Below are 18954 nucleotides of genomic sequence, written 5' to 3'. Positions count from 1 at the left end.
TACAAAATCCATCAGATATACAGAGTAATATGAAAATGTTCTCCTGGATTTTAGATATCAACACAGAATTTATACTATATGAAAACAGGTTCATGTATCTAATGAATATATAAAGATCTCTGTATGTAAAATCATTAACATTTGCAACTCAATTTTAAAGCACCCAAATCCTTCAGCGACTCAGCCGAATCTCCTTCCAGCAGGTGTGCTGGTGCCGACGGGTCATGGTGGCATCACTGTGGCGGTTGGAGCTGCATCTAACTTTCAGTATCACAGTATCGCAGCTACGTCAACTGCAGCTCAATGTGTCATCTCCTCTGCAGCAAATGTGCCGCATGTCCAGTGTTTCTCAGTCTGAAAGCACTACAGGTGCTCTGCTGGCTTTTCCTCTGTTTCTGAGGCTTCTCGCAAGACATCTTGTTCTGTAACGATTCTGGAGGAGGCACATGAATCGGCTTCCAGGGAATGGGATTGTAGAAGCTGGGTGCTGGGTATGATTTGTCGTAGGGACCTAGAAGAAAACAAAATGCCATAATAGTACTACATAATAATTAACAGTAATAAAAGTTCAAGTTATGAGTAAATTCAGTCCGGGTTTTATTATCCCTGTGGGTAAATAAAACAAACCTCATCGATTTAATCAGTTACACAGAGTCAGTTAATAATTCCTTGGTTGCTTAAATATCCTTACTTGTTGGATAGAAAGGTGATTTGGGACTTGGTCTGCTTTTGTCATTGGCATTCGCCAGCCACTCCTTAAACTTCTTTTGTGCCCTCCTGCGACGCTCCCTCTCCTGTTCTTCCCTCAGAGCAGTTTTCTCCTGATTAAAACATATCCATAATAATTTTTTTAAAGATTATTTTCCTATATTTTGACAAAAATACCTGTGAAAAAGAACCATTACTTGTTCTTTCTTTTCTCTTTCAATTTTTTCTTGGTTCTTCTTCTGCAGCCAGTCCTTATACTTTTGCTGAGCTTTCTGTTCAATCTCCCTCTTCTTATCTCGCCCCCTCTGCAACTCCTCTTCCTCTTTCCTCTGTTTTGCAAGTTGCTCATGTCTCTCCTAGGAGTGAAACACAATATACAAATTACTTAAGATTTTACTAAAAACATTAGTTTTCCATATAAATATGTCATTACCTTTTCGTTTTTCATTTTAATCCATTCGTGGATCCTTTCTTCCATGACAATCTTTTTCTGCATCTGCTGCCTTTCCTGCTGTTGTTTTTGTTCTTTGAGTAAGCGTTCCTGGGTAATGGGATATAAGTTAGAAATCTCCAAAAAAGGATTTGTTGTTACAAATGAGAGACAGAAATGTTGACGTTGCTTTAATATGGGAAGAAATGGCATTTAAAGGCAATATCTTACCTCCTCCGCTTTCTTTCCCAGTTTAAGGCGATCCACTCTAGCTTTGTTCAACAGCCACATCTCCCATGCACTGAGTGAAGCTGAGCCTGCAGGCTGCGCTGCTGCACCACACATCTGATCTGAGGGCGTTTTAGGCAGCTCACATCTATTTAACAAACAAGACTCTTCAGAAATAACCCATATGGAGTACAAAATAAATCTATAGATCTATAAATTATTTTTTAGAAATATTTTGCCAAAAAAAGCAATTAGAATTGTAAACTTGGCTGACCATCTTGCATCAACAAACCCACTTTTCATTCAAAACAATACACTTAAATTGCAAGATATAGTTCATCTGAACACCAGTGTAATAATATATAAGGCTTATAACAATTTACTTCCGGGCTGCATGCAGGAACTGTTCAAGCCAAGAGAGGGCAAACATGACCTCAGGGGAACAGCCATGTTTAAGACAACAACAGGAAGAGCAAATACAAAGGGCAGATGTTTATCCGTTTTAGGAGTAAAACTGTGGAACTCATTAGACAACGACCTTAAATTAGCAAACTCAATAAAAGCATACAAGATATTATTCAAAGCAAAGGTAATGGACACATATATAGAAGCACATCAAGTAAACAAAGAAGAATGTACACATGCGTGAGATGAAATGACAACCTAGATTGGTTCTTTGGCATCTTTTCACTTTCTGTTTTCAGAGCTGTCATTGTTATTGTTATCATTATTGTTGATATTGCTATTATTGCAGTTATTACAGCTATTATTAATTATTATTATTATTATTTTGCGTAACCTCATGATACTTAATTTGTTCTTTTTGCATATTCTATTATGTTAAAAGGTGGGCAAGGTAAGCTTGATGCTTGAAGCCCAGACCTTTTCGGTGAAAATAATCACAATGTTGACCAGGGAAAAACCTGTGGATGTTTGTTATCTTGTTTGTTGATTTTTATGCTTGTGATTGACCAGAGGTGTCAAGTAACGAAGTACAAATACTTCGTTACCTTACTTAAGTAGAAATTTTGGTTATCTATACTTCACTGGAGTAATTATTTTTCAGACGACTTTTTACTTTTACTCCTTACATTTTCACACAATTATCTGTACTTTTTACTCCTTACATTTTAAAAACAGCCTTGTTACTCTATTTCTTTTCGGCCTTTAAAAAAAAACTATCCAGTTAAATTGCTCCATCCGGATAGAGTGAATTTGGTTGTGGTTGTTTCAGATGTTCTTGTCCAGTTTTGTTCTTACATCCGTTCCCTCAGATTCCTGCAACTAAACTTGGATGTACATTCCAATAAAGGTTAGGATAAATGATGACATGCCTCTGAAGTATTGTTTTGCACCATTACAATACTTATAGGCAACTAGTCGTCATATCTTCTGCTCTCTGAAACACATGTTAATGCTCAAAAGTACACATACATGGTTCTTTAATATATTTGCATTATACTAAGATACATTCATTTTCAATGGCTTTTGTCCTTAATTGCTTTTTCCCCCTTACATTACTTTTACTTTTATATTTTAAGTAGTTTTGAAACCAGTACTTTTATACTTTTAATTGAGTAAAAAACTTGAGTTGATACTTCAACTTCTACAGGAGTATTTTTAAACTCTAGTATCTATACTTCTACCTGAGTAATGAATGTGAATACTTTATATTAACTAACTAACATTACCTAACAGGGGACTCAGAGCCTCTCGACTCGAGGCTCGGCGACATCTGCTGGACTGGGCTGGATGCCAGCTCCTCCTCATCGCTGTCAAAGCTGTCGTGGTAGATGGGGGAGAGCAGAGAGAAGGTGTCCTCGTCGTCGGACAGGACACCCTGGCCCAGATCCTGGCCCAGATCCCGGGCCAGAGCCCCGGGTGTGCGGGTGTTTCCCCCCGTGGTCTTCACTGGTGTGGAGCTGAAGCGCTCGCTGGAACCAGGACAGCTGCGCATGCGCCCTGCAGACATCGGCTGCAATCTACAGCGAAATACACAAAACAAGTATAATTGAAACGATTTCTCTGCAGCATAAGGATGAGTGCTTGTTGCGAGATTTAATTCCGAACAAAGCTGCAACGAGGCACACTTTCACGGGCAAGATGCGACCCGTTTAGCTCAGACTCATTAGTTTGCCATGTAAACATGGATGTATGCAAAGCATGTAAAGCTATCGTTAGCGCCTCGGCTAACTTCAGCATTTGTCTTTCAGGCTACAGAACGGTAAAGCTTGCAAAGGTCATATCAAACTTTGAAATTATACGTCTTTTATATATTTCTTGTACCTTTGCGGCTATAATAGTGCCAGAGAATCTCCTGTAAGTCTCCTAACGCTGGAAGTCCGAGAGCTGAAACTGATTTTGCGACTTTTTTTTCCCGTGATACACCGCGGTACTGGGCGATGCTTCCGTAACCATGGTGACGTCTGACGCTCTGTTTGTTGACTTCTAATGCCACGTGATGTGAAGGACGCCAAATATGTTTGTTCACAATAATTCAAATTTAATTTTTATTTATATATTTTATTTATATATATTACAATAGTCTCATGGCTTTCCAGAGACTCAGAGCAGATTAATTGATCACATCCTGAATACATATTTAAAACATGCCAGCAACTAGAGAATGGAAATATTACAATGTGCCTGCAGAAGTTCAGAACCAGCATTTTTTGGTTGACATATTCTGATGATGTTTATCATTGTTTGATTTTGGAAAATAACTAAATTAATGCAAAAGTATTCTAAATACTGATTTGTATTGACTACATAGTCAAAATAGTTTTCATTTCAACCTTGTCCACCAATACAAAGACAAAATATAGAGATTTTATTCATACAAATGCCATTATCAATTCTGCTTATCAATCCAGTTCATATCCAGTTCTTATTATGTTCCCTATCCATTGAAGAAAAATGTATGTCATTACAGACTGCTTTCATGCCTCAGATTGGATATTGAACTGCCAATAGGTAACATGGCATCTTAGCAGGTCACAGCAATGTCATTACTTCAACGAGTACAGACAACTGCAAGTCAGTCACTGCATGGCAAAATAAATGTCTTGTGTTTTTTTTTACATTTTCAGCACCTACCAGCATTAACAATGCAACTCATACACTTAAGGTCTTACAGTTCTGATTCTTCATCTGCTTCTGAGGTGGAACTGGTTTTCACTTCTCACCTCCATAGATAACTCAAATGTTATGGGATATAAACCAAGGTCACAGGTCTGGGCACACTTGTCTGAAGTTTAACACACACACACACACACACACACACACACACACACACACACACACACACATACATACATACATACATATATATATATATATATATATATATATATATATATATATATATATATATATATATATATATATATATATATATATATATATACGGATACAAGCGGCCGAGATGAGTTTCCTCCGCAGGGTGGCTGGACGCTCCCTTAGAGATAGGGTGAGGAGTTCGGTCACCCGGGAGGAGCTCAGAGTCGAGCTGCTGCTCCTTCACATTGAGAGGAGTCAGCTGAGGTGGCTTGGGTATCTGTACCGGATCCTCCTGGACGCCTCCCTAGGGAGGTGTTCCAGGCATGTCCCATCGGGAGGAGACCCCGGGGAAGACCCAGGACACGCTGGAGAGACTATGTCTCTCGGCTGGCCTGGGAACGCCTCGGACTCCCCTCGGAAGAGCTGGAGGAAGTGTCTGGGGTGAAGGAAGTCTGGGCATCTCTGTTGAGACTGCTGCCCCCGTGACCCGGGAACGGATAAGCGGAAGAAGATGAGTGAGTACCGGTATTTTTAATTTTTTTTATTAAATTTTTTTTTTCATGGGCATATATATATATATATATATATATATATATATATATATATATATATATATATACATGAAAAATTTGCCAGATCTTCTCTGCCAATGCCACACAACTTTGACTCTTGTTGGTTTTTGGTGGATTGGATGATTGAAGATTAAACAAACAACACAATTTATCAATTTATCAATTTAACAAACAGGAACCTCAGTGGTTCCTGTTAGAATAGCCTGGCACCTCCTCCTCATGCTGGTCACCAGCCTGGTCACACACTGCTGTCGGATGGCATCCTATTCTTCCACGAGCGTTTGCCGGCAGTCAGCCAATGTGGTTGTGTTGGTCACTCTAGCAAGGACAGCATGCCCAAGCTGATCTCACAAGTTTTCAATGGGGTTGAAGTCAGGACTGATAAACCCACTCTGTGGGGGTGAGCATTGTCTTCTTGGAGGATAGAGTTCAGTCCCAGACTGCCACTGGTTGTAGAATCTCATCTCAATATCTCTCTGCATTGAGATTCCCTCCAATGATGACGCGCCTCGTCTTTTCAGTGAGGGAGATGCCACCCCATACCATGACACTGACACCAAAAGATGTCTTTTCCACATTTTGACCCTATGATACGACTGCCGTAGGTACAATCTGGACTCATTGCTGAACATTATGTTCCTCCACATGTTCAGGTGCCTGATTGGCAAGTGATTGGCACCAACTGAGGGTACCTGAAGGAAGATTCAATAGCAACAGCAAATAAGTTGTTTGGCATTGGCAGAAAATATTTAATATTTTTTTCAGGGGCGCAACCCACACACTCAGCTTTGCTCCTCATTCCACTAGTGCATGTTCCTTGTTACCATTTAAAGGGAGATAAAGGATAAGATAAGATAAGATAAAGGGAGATTTAGAGGGAGATAAACCGGCTTTCCAACCGTATAAATTTATATTTGAACAGTATTCTAAGATCTATTGCCAAGGAGCCTCGTTACAACAAAGAAATACTCTTCAAACATGTATATGAATTGAGGCATATGGGCATCAAACTCAATTGAATTTTACCTACTGTCATTACCCAGCCAGATTCATGGTGAGTTTGAATATGTTTCTTTAATCTGTTAATGTGCTCAGTTTAAGCTAAATCAGCGCTTTGTACTTCAGACAGTCAGATAACTGCAATAAGAAGTTGTTTATTTGGTTCCTCTGAGCCAGTTGAAGTTAACCTGTGAATGCACTCTTTCCCTCCTGCTTAACAGTATCAGTCTAATTACCAGCATGCTTCCCGAAATGAGCTCGTACAGCGAAGAGCTGCTGTCTCATGGAGATGCAACATTTGGAGAGAGTATGCAAAGTCTCCCCTAAATGCAGCACAGGGTTTTCCATTTGACTACTGTATTTTTTGTTGGTTTTTTTGGGGAGGGGGGTTTTCGATGCTCAACTTCTCTAACTATTATTATTGCAGGAAATTAGTTTAAAATTAATTTTTGAAATGTATTTGATCATTTAGGTGTCAACGGTGCTCAGCAGGATGGGATGACATTAGCGTGATTAACCTTTCACATGCTTCGAGGAAAGGTTTGACGTTTGACCTCATTTACCTTTCCCTGTACATGTCACTTTTATTACTTTTCCTTGAACAACCAGAAACCCTCTATAACCTAATGAAGTTTGATCAGTTTACGATGCGATAATTGGTAACAAGTTTGATTAATCACCTAAGTATTTGTGTTTAAACTGTAGTTGGCAGGCCACGAGATTATTAAACGCAAATAATAATTACCTTCACAGTTTTCACTGCAACAAAATTCAACATGGTCAGACATGACAGATGATCAAATAAAAAAAAACACCATCCTCAGCCAATAGGTTTATTCATTTATTTGTTTGTTTGTTTGTGTTTATTTAGTACCCATTTTACATCATGTCAGTCTTACAGTCAAAGTAAATTAAAGCAAGATGCAGTGATAATGAGTATATTCGTTGCTGCTTTATAATAACTAGGCAAAGTGATAATATTGTAATGATTATTCACCATGCATAAAAGCAAGCAAACAAAAAAAAACACTATAAACTATTTACTATGTAAATTTCTTTCACGAGACAAGAAACAATGCAGGGCTGAGGGGAACAAACGCTAAATGTACCATTAAACTGTGATTAATCACTTGGCTCAGTTGTAATTGGAAAAAAACATTCAAAAAATTCTGGGATGCTCTCTAAATGAATCCCATCAATCCCTCCTCCTCGATACAATTTTGCATGATGTGTCAGATTCCCGTAGGGCGTCCTTCTGAGTAAGAAAATGTTGCAGGATAATCAACGAATAGCTCACACTGAAGGCAGGTGGGTCTTATGTGTCTGCCGTCCAGCTCCAGAGTCACACCAGTTTGTGACTGTGACCAGCCTCTGATGTGCACGTCGTACAAGAGCGGCACTTCTCATTCAGAGCGGTCTGCTTCAGTGCTGATACCCGTCATCCAACGAAGCAGCCCAGCGGCCATCTCTCCGGACAGGTGGGATGGTGGCAGGGGAACCTCGGAGCCTGCCGGAGGGCAGAAGTCAAATGCGAAGAATATCCCAAACTCTGTCTGTTCATCAGAAACCGCCGAGGAAATCTCGCAAGAAGCTCCAAGTTATCATCTGTGTGCTGCTTGTGGAGTTGTGTGAAAGGTTCACCTTCTTTGGGATTGTTTGTAACATGATTCTCTTCTGCACTGTGAAGCTGGGCTATGGCAACTACCTGGCCGCAACAGTCAACCTGTGCTTCATAGGAGCCAGCACCCTTACTCCTGTTCTGGTCGGGTGGTTCGCAGAAACGTTTTTAGGACGGACTAAGGTGCTCTACTTGTGTGCTTTTCTTCATTTCTTTGGTAAGAGACATGAGTCGATATTTTTTGCAGTGTACAGTATGTTTATTACAATGCATGGATACTATGGAATGTGCCATTAAGATGCTATGTCTCTTTTTATGTTTTATATAGAGATTTTTTGTAAAACGAAGAAAAAGCCAATGAACAATCATGTACCTGTAACTAGATGCCTCTGTGACCTCCATGTGTAACTCCACCCTCTTGCAGGCACGACCATGCTGCCAGTGGTGGCGTTCCCCTTTGAAGATTTCTACATCGACACTCATCACATGTCCCACCAGCTGGACACTTGGGAGCAGCAGATTTTGTTCTACATGGGCCTCCTGGCCGCTGCGCTGGGCATCGGCGGAATCCGGGCCATCCTTTGTCCCATGGGAGCCTACAGCCTGCAGGCCTACAACCAGCACCAGCTCCTGTCGTTCTTCAACTGGTGGGTGAAGTTTGCTTATTAGTCTCACTATTGAGGTCATTTTCAGTTCAGTGGGTCTTCCTGGTGACTGATGGATCTCAGAATATAAGAGAACACTTATTTTTCCCTATTTAAGATTACCGGTAAGCTATTTAACTTGTTAAAAATGTTTTATAATAATAATAATACCTTTTGTGTTAGTGCATGTTTTGGATTTACAGCAAATGTCTTGGAAATCCAGTTAGATTTTCCAGATAATTTCTCATGAACACTCATGGACCAAAGCGTGGACAGCAGTAAGCATTTCCCTGACGTTACACCAGGAAGATGAAAAATTGAACAATTGTGTCGGTTTTATCAAGAGGGGATTCTTGGAGATTAAGCAAATGCCGTGCTTTGCCATTTTAGGTTTGCCAAAATTGAACTTCAACAAGATTGGAACAATCTAATCATAATATTGCTAAAAAAAAGACGAACAACAGTGAAAACATATCTCAAACTCTCCATTCAGATACACTTTTAGTCACTGTCTGACCATTCTATGCAGCAAAGCTGCACCACTTCTTATTGTCATGGTCGTTCAGCAAAACATGACACAGATACAAAAACAGAAATAGAATTAGAAATTCAAAATAATACATTTACGCAGAGGTGGACAGAGTACTCGACCCCAGTACTTGAGTAAGAGTACAAATACTACTGGTCAAAATTTACTCCGTTACAAGTAAAAGTAGCTCAGTCAAAATATTACTCGAGTAAGAGTAGAAAAGTACTTGCTTTTTAAGGTACTTAAGTATCCAAAAGTAAATGCTTTTAAATTTACTTTAAGTAAACGTAAGAGTAAGAGTAAGAGTAAATTTCTTATTTTCCACATCAGTAAATTACTATATTTTTTCTGAATTAATTGTTGCGGCTCTGTCTTGACAAACGCAGGCTACTTTGGCGGTATCGTTTTGAGGAGGCTTGACGTATTTCCGCTTTACGTACATCCCAGTGGAGAGCGTGCACTGTGATAGGTCTCCTCCTTTGACAAAAACAGCTTGTGTCCAATAGGATTTTAGGGAAGAAGAAAAAAGAGCAGACCTGAAAGTAACGAGTACTTTTCAGCCTTCCTAGAAATTTACTCGAGTAAAAGTAAAAATATTTGTCTTGGAAATGTATTCAAGTAAGAGTAATAAGTACCAAAGAAATCTAATACTCAAGTAAAGTACAAAATCCTCTGGATATGTACTTAAGTACAGTACTCAAGTAAATTTACTCCGTTACTGTCCACCACTGCATTTACGGTATTATACTCAGAAAGAGTCCAACACAAGTGGACAGCATACAGGTGGCAGGCAAAACCGGTATAAACCGAGGTCAGAGAGAAACAACAGATAAAGACAGAATCATGAAAGAAAGAAAGAAAACTGGAAAAGACGCCCGAGAACATACTGAAACACAGCAGAGGACAGACTGACAAAACAGTTAAAAAAATAAAAATCTGATGTGTTCTTTCAGTTGTAATCAGTAAAATTCTTGACTTACCGGTACTTTAAATTTTGCTTCACTGATGAAGGTTCTACTGGCTGGTGAACCTGAACTCCACCGTTGTGTTCCTGGGCATCGCTTATATCCAGCAGTCTGTGGCCCAGAACCTGGGCTTCCTGATTCCCTTCACCTCCGTGCTGCTGGCTCTCATCGCTATTCACATGATGCGCAACAAACTCACCTACAAACCAAATAAAGGTAATACAATTTAAAAGAAACCTAGACATCAAAAAGATGCACGTGTTAAAGGTATTGTGACATAACATGCTTTTAACACTATTAAAAGTCTTGGCCAATATCCCTCAAATGTGTCTAAAAGGGTGTAACAAGAAAAACGTACTCCATGCCTGGCTTTTCTTATGACGGTGTTTTTTGCGCAGTGAAAAACGCGTCCTTTTCCCCCTTTCCTGTCAATAATTTTTTTTGGGTGTAATTGATGTCAAGACACCCAACTAAACACAAAAAATCAAGAAAAATGTGTTTTTCATGTCACAATCCCTTTAAATGTAGACCTCACGCTGTTTTGTCTCGTGGTTGCTCTGAGGTGGATCACTGCTGACCACACTGGGAGTTTTTCTGAACTCTCTCAGGATGTGCTGCCTCCACCGTCGCCACCTGAGTGGAGATGTGGGTTCTTGGCTGGACCGGGCGAAGGAGAACAACGGCGGACGGTACAGCGAGACACACGTGGAGAACGTGAAAGTCCTGACCAAGCTGTTCCCTCTGTATGGACTTCAGCTGCTGTACAGAGCCTGCGTCACACAGGCAGGTCACTGAGAAACCTTCATCACGAACCCAGACAGACGGTCCATCCTGTGTTTTATGACATGCAAAGAGATTAAGGATATGTTTGCTACAGATTCCCTCTGGGTACTACATACAGACGATGAACTCCAACCTTCACCTGGATGTCCTTCTGCTGCCGATCGGCGCCATGAATGTGATCAGCATCCTACCTCTGCTGCTTCTGGCCCCGCTGATCGAGTTTGTGACCACCTGCTTCCTCTCCATGGAGAAAACTCCTCCGGCACCTGCCAAAGTCATAAGTACTGCCTCCCCCTCCACACTCCCTCTAGTCCACACATGACTTTTAACATCTTCACCTAAATGTCCCTATGTCTCTCTCGCTCCCTTTCTCCGTCTAAAATCACAACCCCCCCAATTCTGCAGCCCCCTCTCTCATCACCCCACCCTGTCCGTCCTCCCCTTCCAGCTCTGGGCCATGCGTGCGCCACCCTGTCTGTCCTGGTGGCAGGTTTGCTGGAGCTGCACAGGAGGGTTTACCCCCTGGTGGAGCAGACTCTCTCTGGGAAGGTTCTGCATGTGTCATCGATGCCGTGTTTCCAGCTGGCGCCTCAGTACATCCTACTCGGTGTGGCCGAGGCTCTCGTCACCCCTGCGTGTGAGTTTCATACTATGTAACTCCTTTCTCAAAGACTTTGGATCCATAAAGTGCAAGTGGTCCAAATAGTAACTGGTGACACCACTTCCTCTTTGGACAGGTTCTCTCATATCCTTCCAGCTGACCCCGAGCCACATCAGAGGAATATCACTGCACTTCCTCACTCTGTCCTATGGAGGGGGCTGTTTTTTGGGAGCCTTCATCGTTCAGCTGGTGTATTTTTTCTCTGGAGGTGGAAATGACAACAAAGCCTTTATTGCATGGTTTTCTTAAATATTGATATGTTTGGCATGTTCTGATGCGGATGTTTTGTATCAGGTAAATTCTACCCAAACACCCTGCAAGAAGGAAACCTGGAAGTATTCTTCTTCCTCTTGGCCACGTTGATGGCTCTAAATACTCTGGTATTTTGGAGAGTGTCGTACAGGTACAGTAATATCTGTTTCTACTGTATTTACCCACATTCAGGCCAATTCTGTGTGCCTCTCATCAGCTCCCGGTTGTTGTCCAGGTATGTAGACCTGAGCGTGCAGGGTAAAGCACTGACCACCAGCCCTCTGACTGAGAAGCTGCTGCATTACAAGGCCACTCTGCGCTTCTACGACACAGTAGAACACCTCTCCGTTGACTCTGTCCTCTGACAGCTTCCTCTGAGAGAGCTCCAACAAGCGGCGCTGGCGCTGCACATTACTGTCAGATATCGACAACATGAGTGTTTGTAAGAATGAGAATCCATGAAATGTGAATGTTTTTGTGGCTTTTACCGGAAATGAACATATACTGTAGTTAAACAAGTGTGTGATGAAAACTTTATTTTGAATAAACATTCATATACAAGTGAATTCATTTTAGTTCAGTTGGAAATCAAATAAAAAACATAAAGATGTCAATCACAGCTCCTTTAACCAGTGACTGAACTTATTGGAAAAAAGTATCTATTCAGTCAATTACAGCCAAAATGTCTATTTTAACAGTAATAACATAACGGTTTAAATTTGAATGTTATTTTTTGATCCGTGATGTCATTTCTTTATCCTGTCAGTGAATTACATCAGTGTCGGAGGTACTGGTGTAACCAACATTTTGATTTAATCAGTCCTGTCTCTAACCAGCAGAAAGGTGTTCAAAGTTTTTAAGGTCAAAAACTTCCGAATATTGTTGACTTGGTACAAAACGGTTTAGCTGTTTGAAATGTTTGACTCTACATGTTTAAAGCATATCTGATTTTCCTGTCATTTAACTTACTAAAACTGGATATCACGTCATTAGTAATAGCATTTCTTGCAAAAAAATCATCAATTTATGCTTCTTATTTGTTTACTTTGCTTTGCTACAACAGGTCTTGAATGTTATACCTGATATAATAAAATAAGTACTTGGAAAGCTTTTTAAAATGTCATGGTGCAGCGAGAGTTCAGAAAGAAAACATTAAAAGAAATTAATTGTATTTCTCTCTTTGATTTTTTACATTCACAAAAAGCCTGCGAATATGTTACCTATTGATTTCTGTATAGATCTTAAATGTCTCTGTCATAAAAACAGACATGTAAACTGTATATGTTAATTATCATGGTATTTCTACCTTGAATAATAAATGCGCAGGCTGTTATAACTGTTGGTTAATTTGAGCTGCTTTAAATATTGCATATTTCCAGCGCTGCGCCTAAATCAACAGAAAAACCTGCGTAGAGCGGCTCAGTGAAGGTGGTCTGGACTTGGTGCAGCAGTGTCAGCCTCTCTCGGTCTGAAACACTGTAGAAACTCAGCGTTCCTTGGTCATACTGAAGGTGCACGCCTACCCTGCAGGAATAAGCCGGAAGGAATATGACCTTTATGGAGATTATCGTGCCAAAATGTGCAACCGGAGGGAGCACAGACTAACTTCCAGGACATCTCATTGTGACCAAAACAGCAAGCGTTCCCTGCGCTATTCCTGCTTATCCTTATATACGACATGGCCACCTCCACGATGCCGCCATCCCACTCCACCTCCCAGTAGCAGTTGTTATTCAGGCCCTCTCGGCACAGAACCTGGTAGAAGTGGGTGAATCTGTGCGGGTGGTTTGGATGAGCCTGGTTCTTGCTTATATATATATATATATATATATATATATATATATATATATATATATATATATATATATATATATATATACATACATACACACACACACACACACACACACACAAGCTGCTACACAAGCTGATATATATATATATATATATATATATATATATATATATATATATATATATATATATATATATATATATATCATTTTATATACACTATACAATTATATATAATTTTATTTATTTATTTTTTAATCTCTGCAACTCTAACAGCCTACTCTCTAGACCTTGGTGTGATTATCCTTATGAAGGATCCTCTGGAGACCATGAAGCCAGGGTACAAAGGTTGGATGAATGTGGTCTGAACTTTGTGGAGGAGCTCCATCCGACCAGTTTCAGACACATTGTAAAAGGACAGGCTTCCTGCCTTGTGGTTCAGATACACACCCACTGGAGAAGAACAGGGAACTTGTATTCTGGTTTTAACTTCATTGTGCCAGAAACTGCACCCAGCATTTGAAAGAGAAATGCACCAGGACTGGTCAGTGCATCCAAAGGAATTTTCCTCCAACTTTGCTCCTTTATAACACATGGCAACTTCAACCCTGGGCCCCTTCCACTCAACCTCCCAGTAGCAAACTGAGCTCAAACCCTCAGAGCACAGAACTTGGTCATATTTGGTGAATCTGTCTGGGTGGAATGGGTACTTCTGGGCTCTTTTAATCCAGGTCAGCTTTTTGTTTCCTTCAGACAGCAACAGGTTCTCAAATGCAGTGTTGGGATCCAAACTGAGGAGGCACACATCTGAAATGTCAAAGTATTATTCAGTGATCCTGCTCAAGCTTTGCAGCTCAATCAAATAAACTGCGTCACACAAACAACTCACACATTAAAAGCTCCTGTCTGGTCTTTGGATTCAGATCAACGTCAACTAAAAAGAGAAATAAGAAAAATTTTTTAATGTCTTCAAATAAATGTTTTTAAATGTATTGATTATTATAAAACTTACTTTTCACACAGAGTTCTTCAATCGACTGTGCCATGCTTTCCATCTGTTCTGTTAAGTCTGAAACAGCTCTTGTAACAAAGTCAAAAGAAGTGTGTGGTTGGATACTTAAATCAGAGGATGCATCAGGTTCAGTGGAGTCAAACAAGGGCTTGTAGTGCTGAAAAAGAGTAAAAAAAAAAGAGAAGGGCAACATAAACTACAACTCGATACACTACTGTAGGTTGTGCATTAGTTTGTATTCTCACCTGGAGGAAATGAATATGGTCCCCAGTCAGAGACAGCTGCTTCAGTTCATCCTCTCTCTTCTTCAGATCACTGATTTCCCTCTCAAGTCCATCCACGTGGGCCTCAGCTCGACTCACTGCAGCCTTCTCCTGATCTATGATCAGCTCCTTCGCAGCAGAGCGCCTTTTGTCTGCCATCATGACAATTTCAGCATAGGCCTTCTCATTTTGATCAAGTGCTGCATCTCTAGAACTCTGACATTTAAAATAAAAAACAGGGAGGGAGGAATCAGAAATTATTTTACAAGAAACCAGTGAATATGTTTTATGTTTATTTGTTTTATGTAAAGCACTTTGTGTTGCATTTAATGTATGAAAGGTGCTTTATAAATAAAGTTTGATTTGATTTGATTTGAATAACTCAAACATGAACTGAATTTACAGCATATGTTGACTATAAAAGGCAAGTAACCTGCAATGCTTTCATTTTCTGTTTCAGAACTCGCAGCTGCTTGTCTTTATTTTGAATCTCTTTCTGGTATTGTTGTTTCTTCTTTCCAAATTGTTGCTGAAAGTTAAATGAGATTAATTGTCAATAAACTTCTCCTGTAAAACATTGTGATCAACTTTGAAAATATACATTTACACAAATAAGACACCGTTTATTGATAATAATCAACCTTTTCACCCAACTGGAAACTGATGTTTGAATTCCACATTTATTTTCCTAAAAGATTTAAATAACCAAAAAATTTGAAAAGTTGACCAAAAATAAATATCCTTACTTGTTTGGCCTTTCTTGCTGCAGCAGCAGAGACAGTGCTATGACCGTTGTGCTCATCCATCACACAAAGAAGACAAATGCATTGGTCATCAGTTTGGCAGTAGACTTCCAGCAGCTTGTCATGCTTGGAGCAGATCTTCTCTTCTAAGGAGCCTGACACTTCCACCAGCTTGTGCCTTTTGAAAGCAGCTGACTCGTAGTGGGGCTGTAAGTGTGTGGCACAGTAAGAGGCCAGACACACGAGGCAAGATTTGACAGCTTTCAGCTTCTTCACAGTGCAGAAATCACACTCCACTTCTCTTGGACTGATTTCAACCGTCCCAGGAGGGGTGGCTCTCTCTGCCTCTGCCATGTTCTCTATCAGATCAGCCAGAACTGTGTTCTTGTTCAGCACGGGTCTTGGGCTGAAAGAGGTTCTACACTGCGGACAGCTGTAAATACCTTTTTTATGCTCCTGGTCCCAGTAGCTATTCACACAGCCCATGCAGAAGCTGTGGCCGCAGTGCAGAGTCGCAGGCTTCTTCAACACGTCCAAGCAAATAGAGCAGGATATCGAAAACGGTGCATCTTGTTTTTCAGCCATATCCTTCACTGCACGCTTTCCCTTTTCACTTCACTTTCTCTGAAAACGAAACTTAAAAAAAGAAGTGGGACTGGCCCAAGCGTCGAGTCTTCCCATCGTTGTTCTAATGCCAACATTTTAAAAAGAGACGGGGAGAGTTTAGAGAGACTTTTTTCCAAGCTTTTGCTCCTTTTGACATGTCTGAAAGTTATGACGTATGAGCGCATTTTAGTTACCGATTTGTGAAGTTTAATTACTGTATTTAACCATGCACATGCAGAGGGGGGGCGGAGGGTGCTCAAGCATCCGCCCCCTTTGCTCAGATGCCCGAACTGCCCTTCTGTCAAAGGCCTTTTTTTTTTCAAAGGCTTTTAAAAAAAAAAAAAAAAGATTTATATTTTCAATTGTGGACCTATCGTGCCACTCATTCACCGTGACCATAGAAATGCAGCTGCTCGTCTCTCTACCTCTTTTTGTCCACCGTTTTAGAGATCATGTGATTTTAATTTAAAGTAATTTAAATTAAGTTGCAATCCCCCACTTGGCTGCGTGTATGTGTGTGTGCGTGCGTGGGCATCATGTGCATCAGATTTTTATTTTATTTATCAGGATATTTAATTGTGCAGACATGCCTGTAAGGAGAGGAGGTTGAGAGAGAGGGAAAAGGAGTGGAATGAGGTGCTAAAGGCCGTAGATCCATCACCAGCTGGATAACAAAGAACACAGCAGGAAACATATGTACCAGTTATTTATGTTGTATGGATGATATGTATGTTGTCATTTCTTTAGTTTTGATTAGTGGGTATCCAGACTTATTATAGTTTTGTATTTTTCCATTAGTTTCAGTATTAGTTTTAGTTTGTTATTATAATACGTGGTTCGTGGGTAAGGTTTAAGAAGTTCAGAGCAGGTATTACAATAATTACAATTATTGCAATGTAACAAAGTAACAAATGTAACAAAGTTATTGTCGGAAAGTGTTAAAGTCGTGTTCCATGTGTCCCTTTTCTAAATTTCAGCACCTGCCCCTCCAAAGGTCTCTGCACATCCCTGAAGTGTGAGTGTTTTCTTGATATTGTATATTGCTAATAGACACCTGACACAAGCAGCTTTTTGTCTTCATTTGTTAAGTTTTGAAATAAAACATGAATATTGTAATTTTTTACATTTTAAAACGACATACCGTAGTTTCACAATAAATGTACTTTTGGTGTAAATATGCAGACAGTGGAGAAGCATTCCCCTTAAAGGTATAGTCTGTAATCGTTTTCAAAAATATGGGGGGGGGGGGGGGGGCTTAGCGGAGGTGCCACTTTCAAATCTTGCTAGTTGCTAGCTCTCCAACATTACAAACTATACCTTTAAACGAAAACACGATTTGAGGAACTGTTTTTTTTTCAATACTATGTTTTGTTTCAATTCAAAAGACCGGGGAGACCTGGGATTAGTTGACGTTGGGAATCTTGAAGGTAGGATTAAACAATGCATTCTCAACTTTGTTTTAGGTATTTTTTTCTGTTTATTTGATTATTTATTAAGATTTTTTGGCTGTATTGGCCTTTATGTGAAGGTAGCTGGACAGGAAACTTGGGGTAGAGGTAGAAAGGAGAGTTATTCGGCGGCCTTTTTTGTATTTGTGAATCTTTGCGTTATTCATTACATCCCTCTTGTAATACTATATTTTTCGTGCCCCTCGTTAACTTGTTAGCTTTCTAATGCTTCAGTGTGTCAATGAATGCCTCTTTACATCCATCCTTTATAAAATCCCTGCTGCAGAGCATTCTGAATGTCAAACAAACGTGAATTTGTTTACATTCAGAGAAAATTCAAGAACATAGATGAGAAAAACACATCTCAGGACTTTGTGCAATGTCCATGCCCTTTTTTGTAGAAAACAACCCACCGAATCTGACTGGCGGTCAGTACACTTTTTTAAAAGTGTTTGTTAATATAAAAGTATTGAATTAGACTACATTATGTAAGGGATAATGGCCGACGAGGTGTCCATTAACATAAATATATGGACGTCGCGGGGGCATGAACCGTCCGACGCGGACTTTATCCCGCTTAAACCGAGGTAACTTACCAAAAAACATAAATAATGAATCAGTTATTCAACAAAGTTGAAGTTACAAAGTTTTTTAACAAGCCATAACTCAGTTCCCATGGTAACACCTGAGGGTTTGACTAATACCTGGAACAATCACTACCGTCCCATAAGGTCCTCATGCAATGGACACAGTGTTGACTTCTCCAGTAACAGGACGGACCTTAGATACGATTTAGCAACCGTTGCTAAGCAACAGGAGATATTCTAGTCCGCTCAGCTCTGCTATGGTACAGTAATAAACAGTAAATACATTTTTTTCAAGGAATCAAAGTCCACAGATAGTTTCCTAAATCGTTTTATTAAGCTACAAATATGATCAACCATTCAAAAAAATAAACGTTTCATTAAGCTACAAATATTATCAATCATTCAAATAAATAAACAAACGTTTCATTAAGCTACAAATATTTGCAACCATTCAAATAAATAAACTTTTCATTAAGCTACATTCATTCAATTCAATTCATTCATTCAATCATTCAGATTGGGTACCAGAGATGACTTCCTCCTGCAAAGCTTCTCCAGCTGACAATCAACTGCAAACTAGAGCTGAGCCCTCCTCCGTGGTTAAACCAGGTAAGCATCATTTGGGTTTTTGATGTAGCTTTTATATGTGCACATGCCCTCTCAAAATGCTGTTTCTGTTTCCTTCTCAGGTTTTCTTGAGCCGTTTGATAAACATGAACAAGAGGTGAGACGTTTTGACCAAATTCTCCTGCCCAGTTCCAACTTTGGTTACCTCAACTCCAGTTTGAATACGTTCCCAAACAAGACAAAACAGTAAAGATACTTGTCAAATA

General features: G+C 39.9%; 3 protein-coding genes across 4 annotated transcripts; 1 reads left to right on the top strand and 2 right to left on the bottom strand.

Annotated features, from left to right (window-relative positions):
• Positions 1-16: 16 nt before the first annotated feature.
• On the bottom strand, positions 17-3751 carry ccdc34 (coiled-coil domain containing 34). The gene is made up of 7 exons (XM_061722563.1): positions 3653-3751; positions 3058-3348; positions 1370-1514; positions 1142-1249; positions 906-1064; positions 692-821; positions 17-511 (listed from the first exon to the last, which is right to left on the bottom strand). Exons 2-7 carry the CDS (start codon positions 3336-3338, stop codon positions 309-311), a joined length of 1026 nt encoding a protein of 341 aa, XP_061578547.1. The 5' UTR covers positions 3339-3348; positions 3653-3751; the 3' UTR covers positions 17-308.
• Positions 3752-7586: 3835 nt separating this feature from the next.
• Positions 7587-12931, top strand: slc15a5 (solute carrier family 15 member 5). 2 transcript variants are annotated; one of them, XR_009782734.1, is made up of 9 exons: positions 7587-8051; positions 8259-8481; positions 10019-10188; positions 10535-10755; positions 10850-11036; positions 11161-11392; positions 11493-11624; positions 11711-11819; positions 11904-11921. XR_009782734.1 is itself a non-coding variant. In XM_061722560.1 (9 exons), exons 1-9 carry the CDS (start codon positions 7700-7702, stop codon positions 12031-12033), a joined length of 1713 nt encoding a protein of 570 aa, XP_061578544.1. In that variant the 5' UTR covers positions 7587-7699; the 3' UTR covers positions 12034-12931. The 2 variants fall into 2 exon arrangements, 1 of the variants encoding a protein (XP_061578544.1); XM_061722560.1 differs by having other exon boundaries at positions 11204-11392; positions 11904-12931.
• Positions 12932-13687: 756 nt separating this feature from the next.
• LOC133444690 (E3 ubiquitin/ISG15 ligase TRIM25-like) lies at positions 13688-16165 on the bottom strand. The gene is made up of 6 exons (XM_061722562.1): positions 15484-16165; positions 15171-15266; positions 14720-14953; positions 14475-14631; positions 14352-14396; positions 13688-14269 (listed from the first exon to the last, which is right to left on the bottom strand). Exons 1-6 carry the CDS (start codon positions 16063-16065, stop codon positions 13740-13742), a joined length of 1644 nt encoding a protein of 547 aa, XP_061578546.1. The 5' UTR covers positions 16066-16165; the 3' UTR covers positions 13688-13739.
• Between the last annotated feature and the right edge of the window lie 2789 nt (positions 16166-18954).

This window comes from Cololabis saira, chromosome 5, assembly GCF_033807715.1.
Source record: "Cololabis saira isolate AMF1-May2022 chromosome 5, fColSai1.1, whole genome shotgun sequence".
Taxonomy (NCBI): domain Eukaryota; kingdom Metazoa; phylum Chordata; class Actinopteri; order Beloniformes; family Belonidae; genus Cololabis; species Cololabis saira.
The sequence above is the reverse complement of the archived record's forward strand: the minus strand, read 5'-3'. Positions and strand labels throughout refer to the sequence as shown.

Bases quoted from the DNA above. Each gene is read 5' to 3' on its own strand.
- ccdc34 (XM_061722563.1), bottom strand. From the start codon at position 3,338: ATGTCTGCAGGGCGCATGCGCAGCTGTCCTGGTTCCAGCGAGCGCTTC. The intron at 1,065-1,141 runs GTAATGACATAT...TTTCACTCCTAG, and splicing joins TTAAAATGAAAAACGAAAAG to GAGAGACATGAGCAACTTGC. The intron at 512-691 runs GTAAGGATATTT...GTTTTCTTCTAG, and splicing joins ATCACCTTTCTATCCAACAA to GTCCCTACGACAAATCATAC.
- slc15a5 (XM_061722560.1), top strand. From the start codon at position 7,700: ATGGTGGCAGGGGAACCTCGGAGCCTGCCGGAGGGCAGAAGTCAAATG. The intron at 10,189-10,534 runs GTAATACAATTT...GGTTGCTCTGAG, and splicing joins CACCTACAAACCAAATAAAG to GTGGATCACTGCTGACCACA. The intron at 11,820-11,903 runs GTACAGTAATAT...GTTGTTGTCCAG, and splicing joins TTTTGGAGAGTGTCGTACAG to GTATGTAGACCTGAGCGTGC.
- LOC133444690 (XM_061722562.1), bottom strand. From the start codon at position 16,065: ATGGCTGAAAAACAAGATGCACCGTTTTCGATATCCTGCTCTATTTGC. The intron at 14,397-14,474 runs GTAAGTTTTATA...TTCTCTTTTTAG, and splicing joins TGAAGAACTCTGTGTGAAAA to TTGACGTTGATCTGAATCCA. The intron at 14,270-14,351 runs GTGAGTTGTTTG...TTGACATTTCAG, and splicing joins CAGACAGGAGCTTTTAATGT to ATGTGTGCCTCCTCAGTTTG.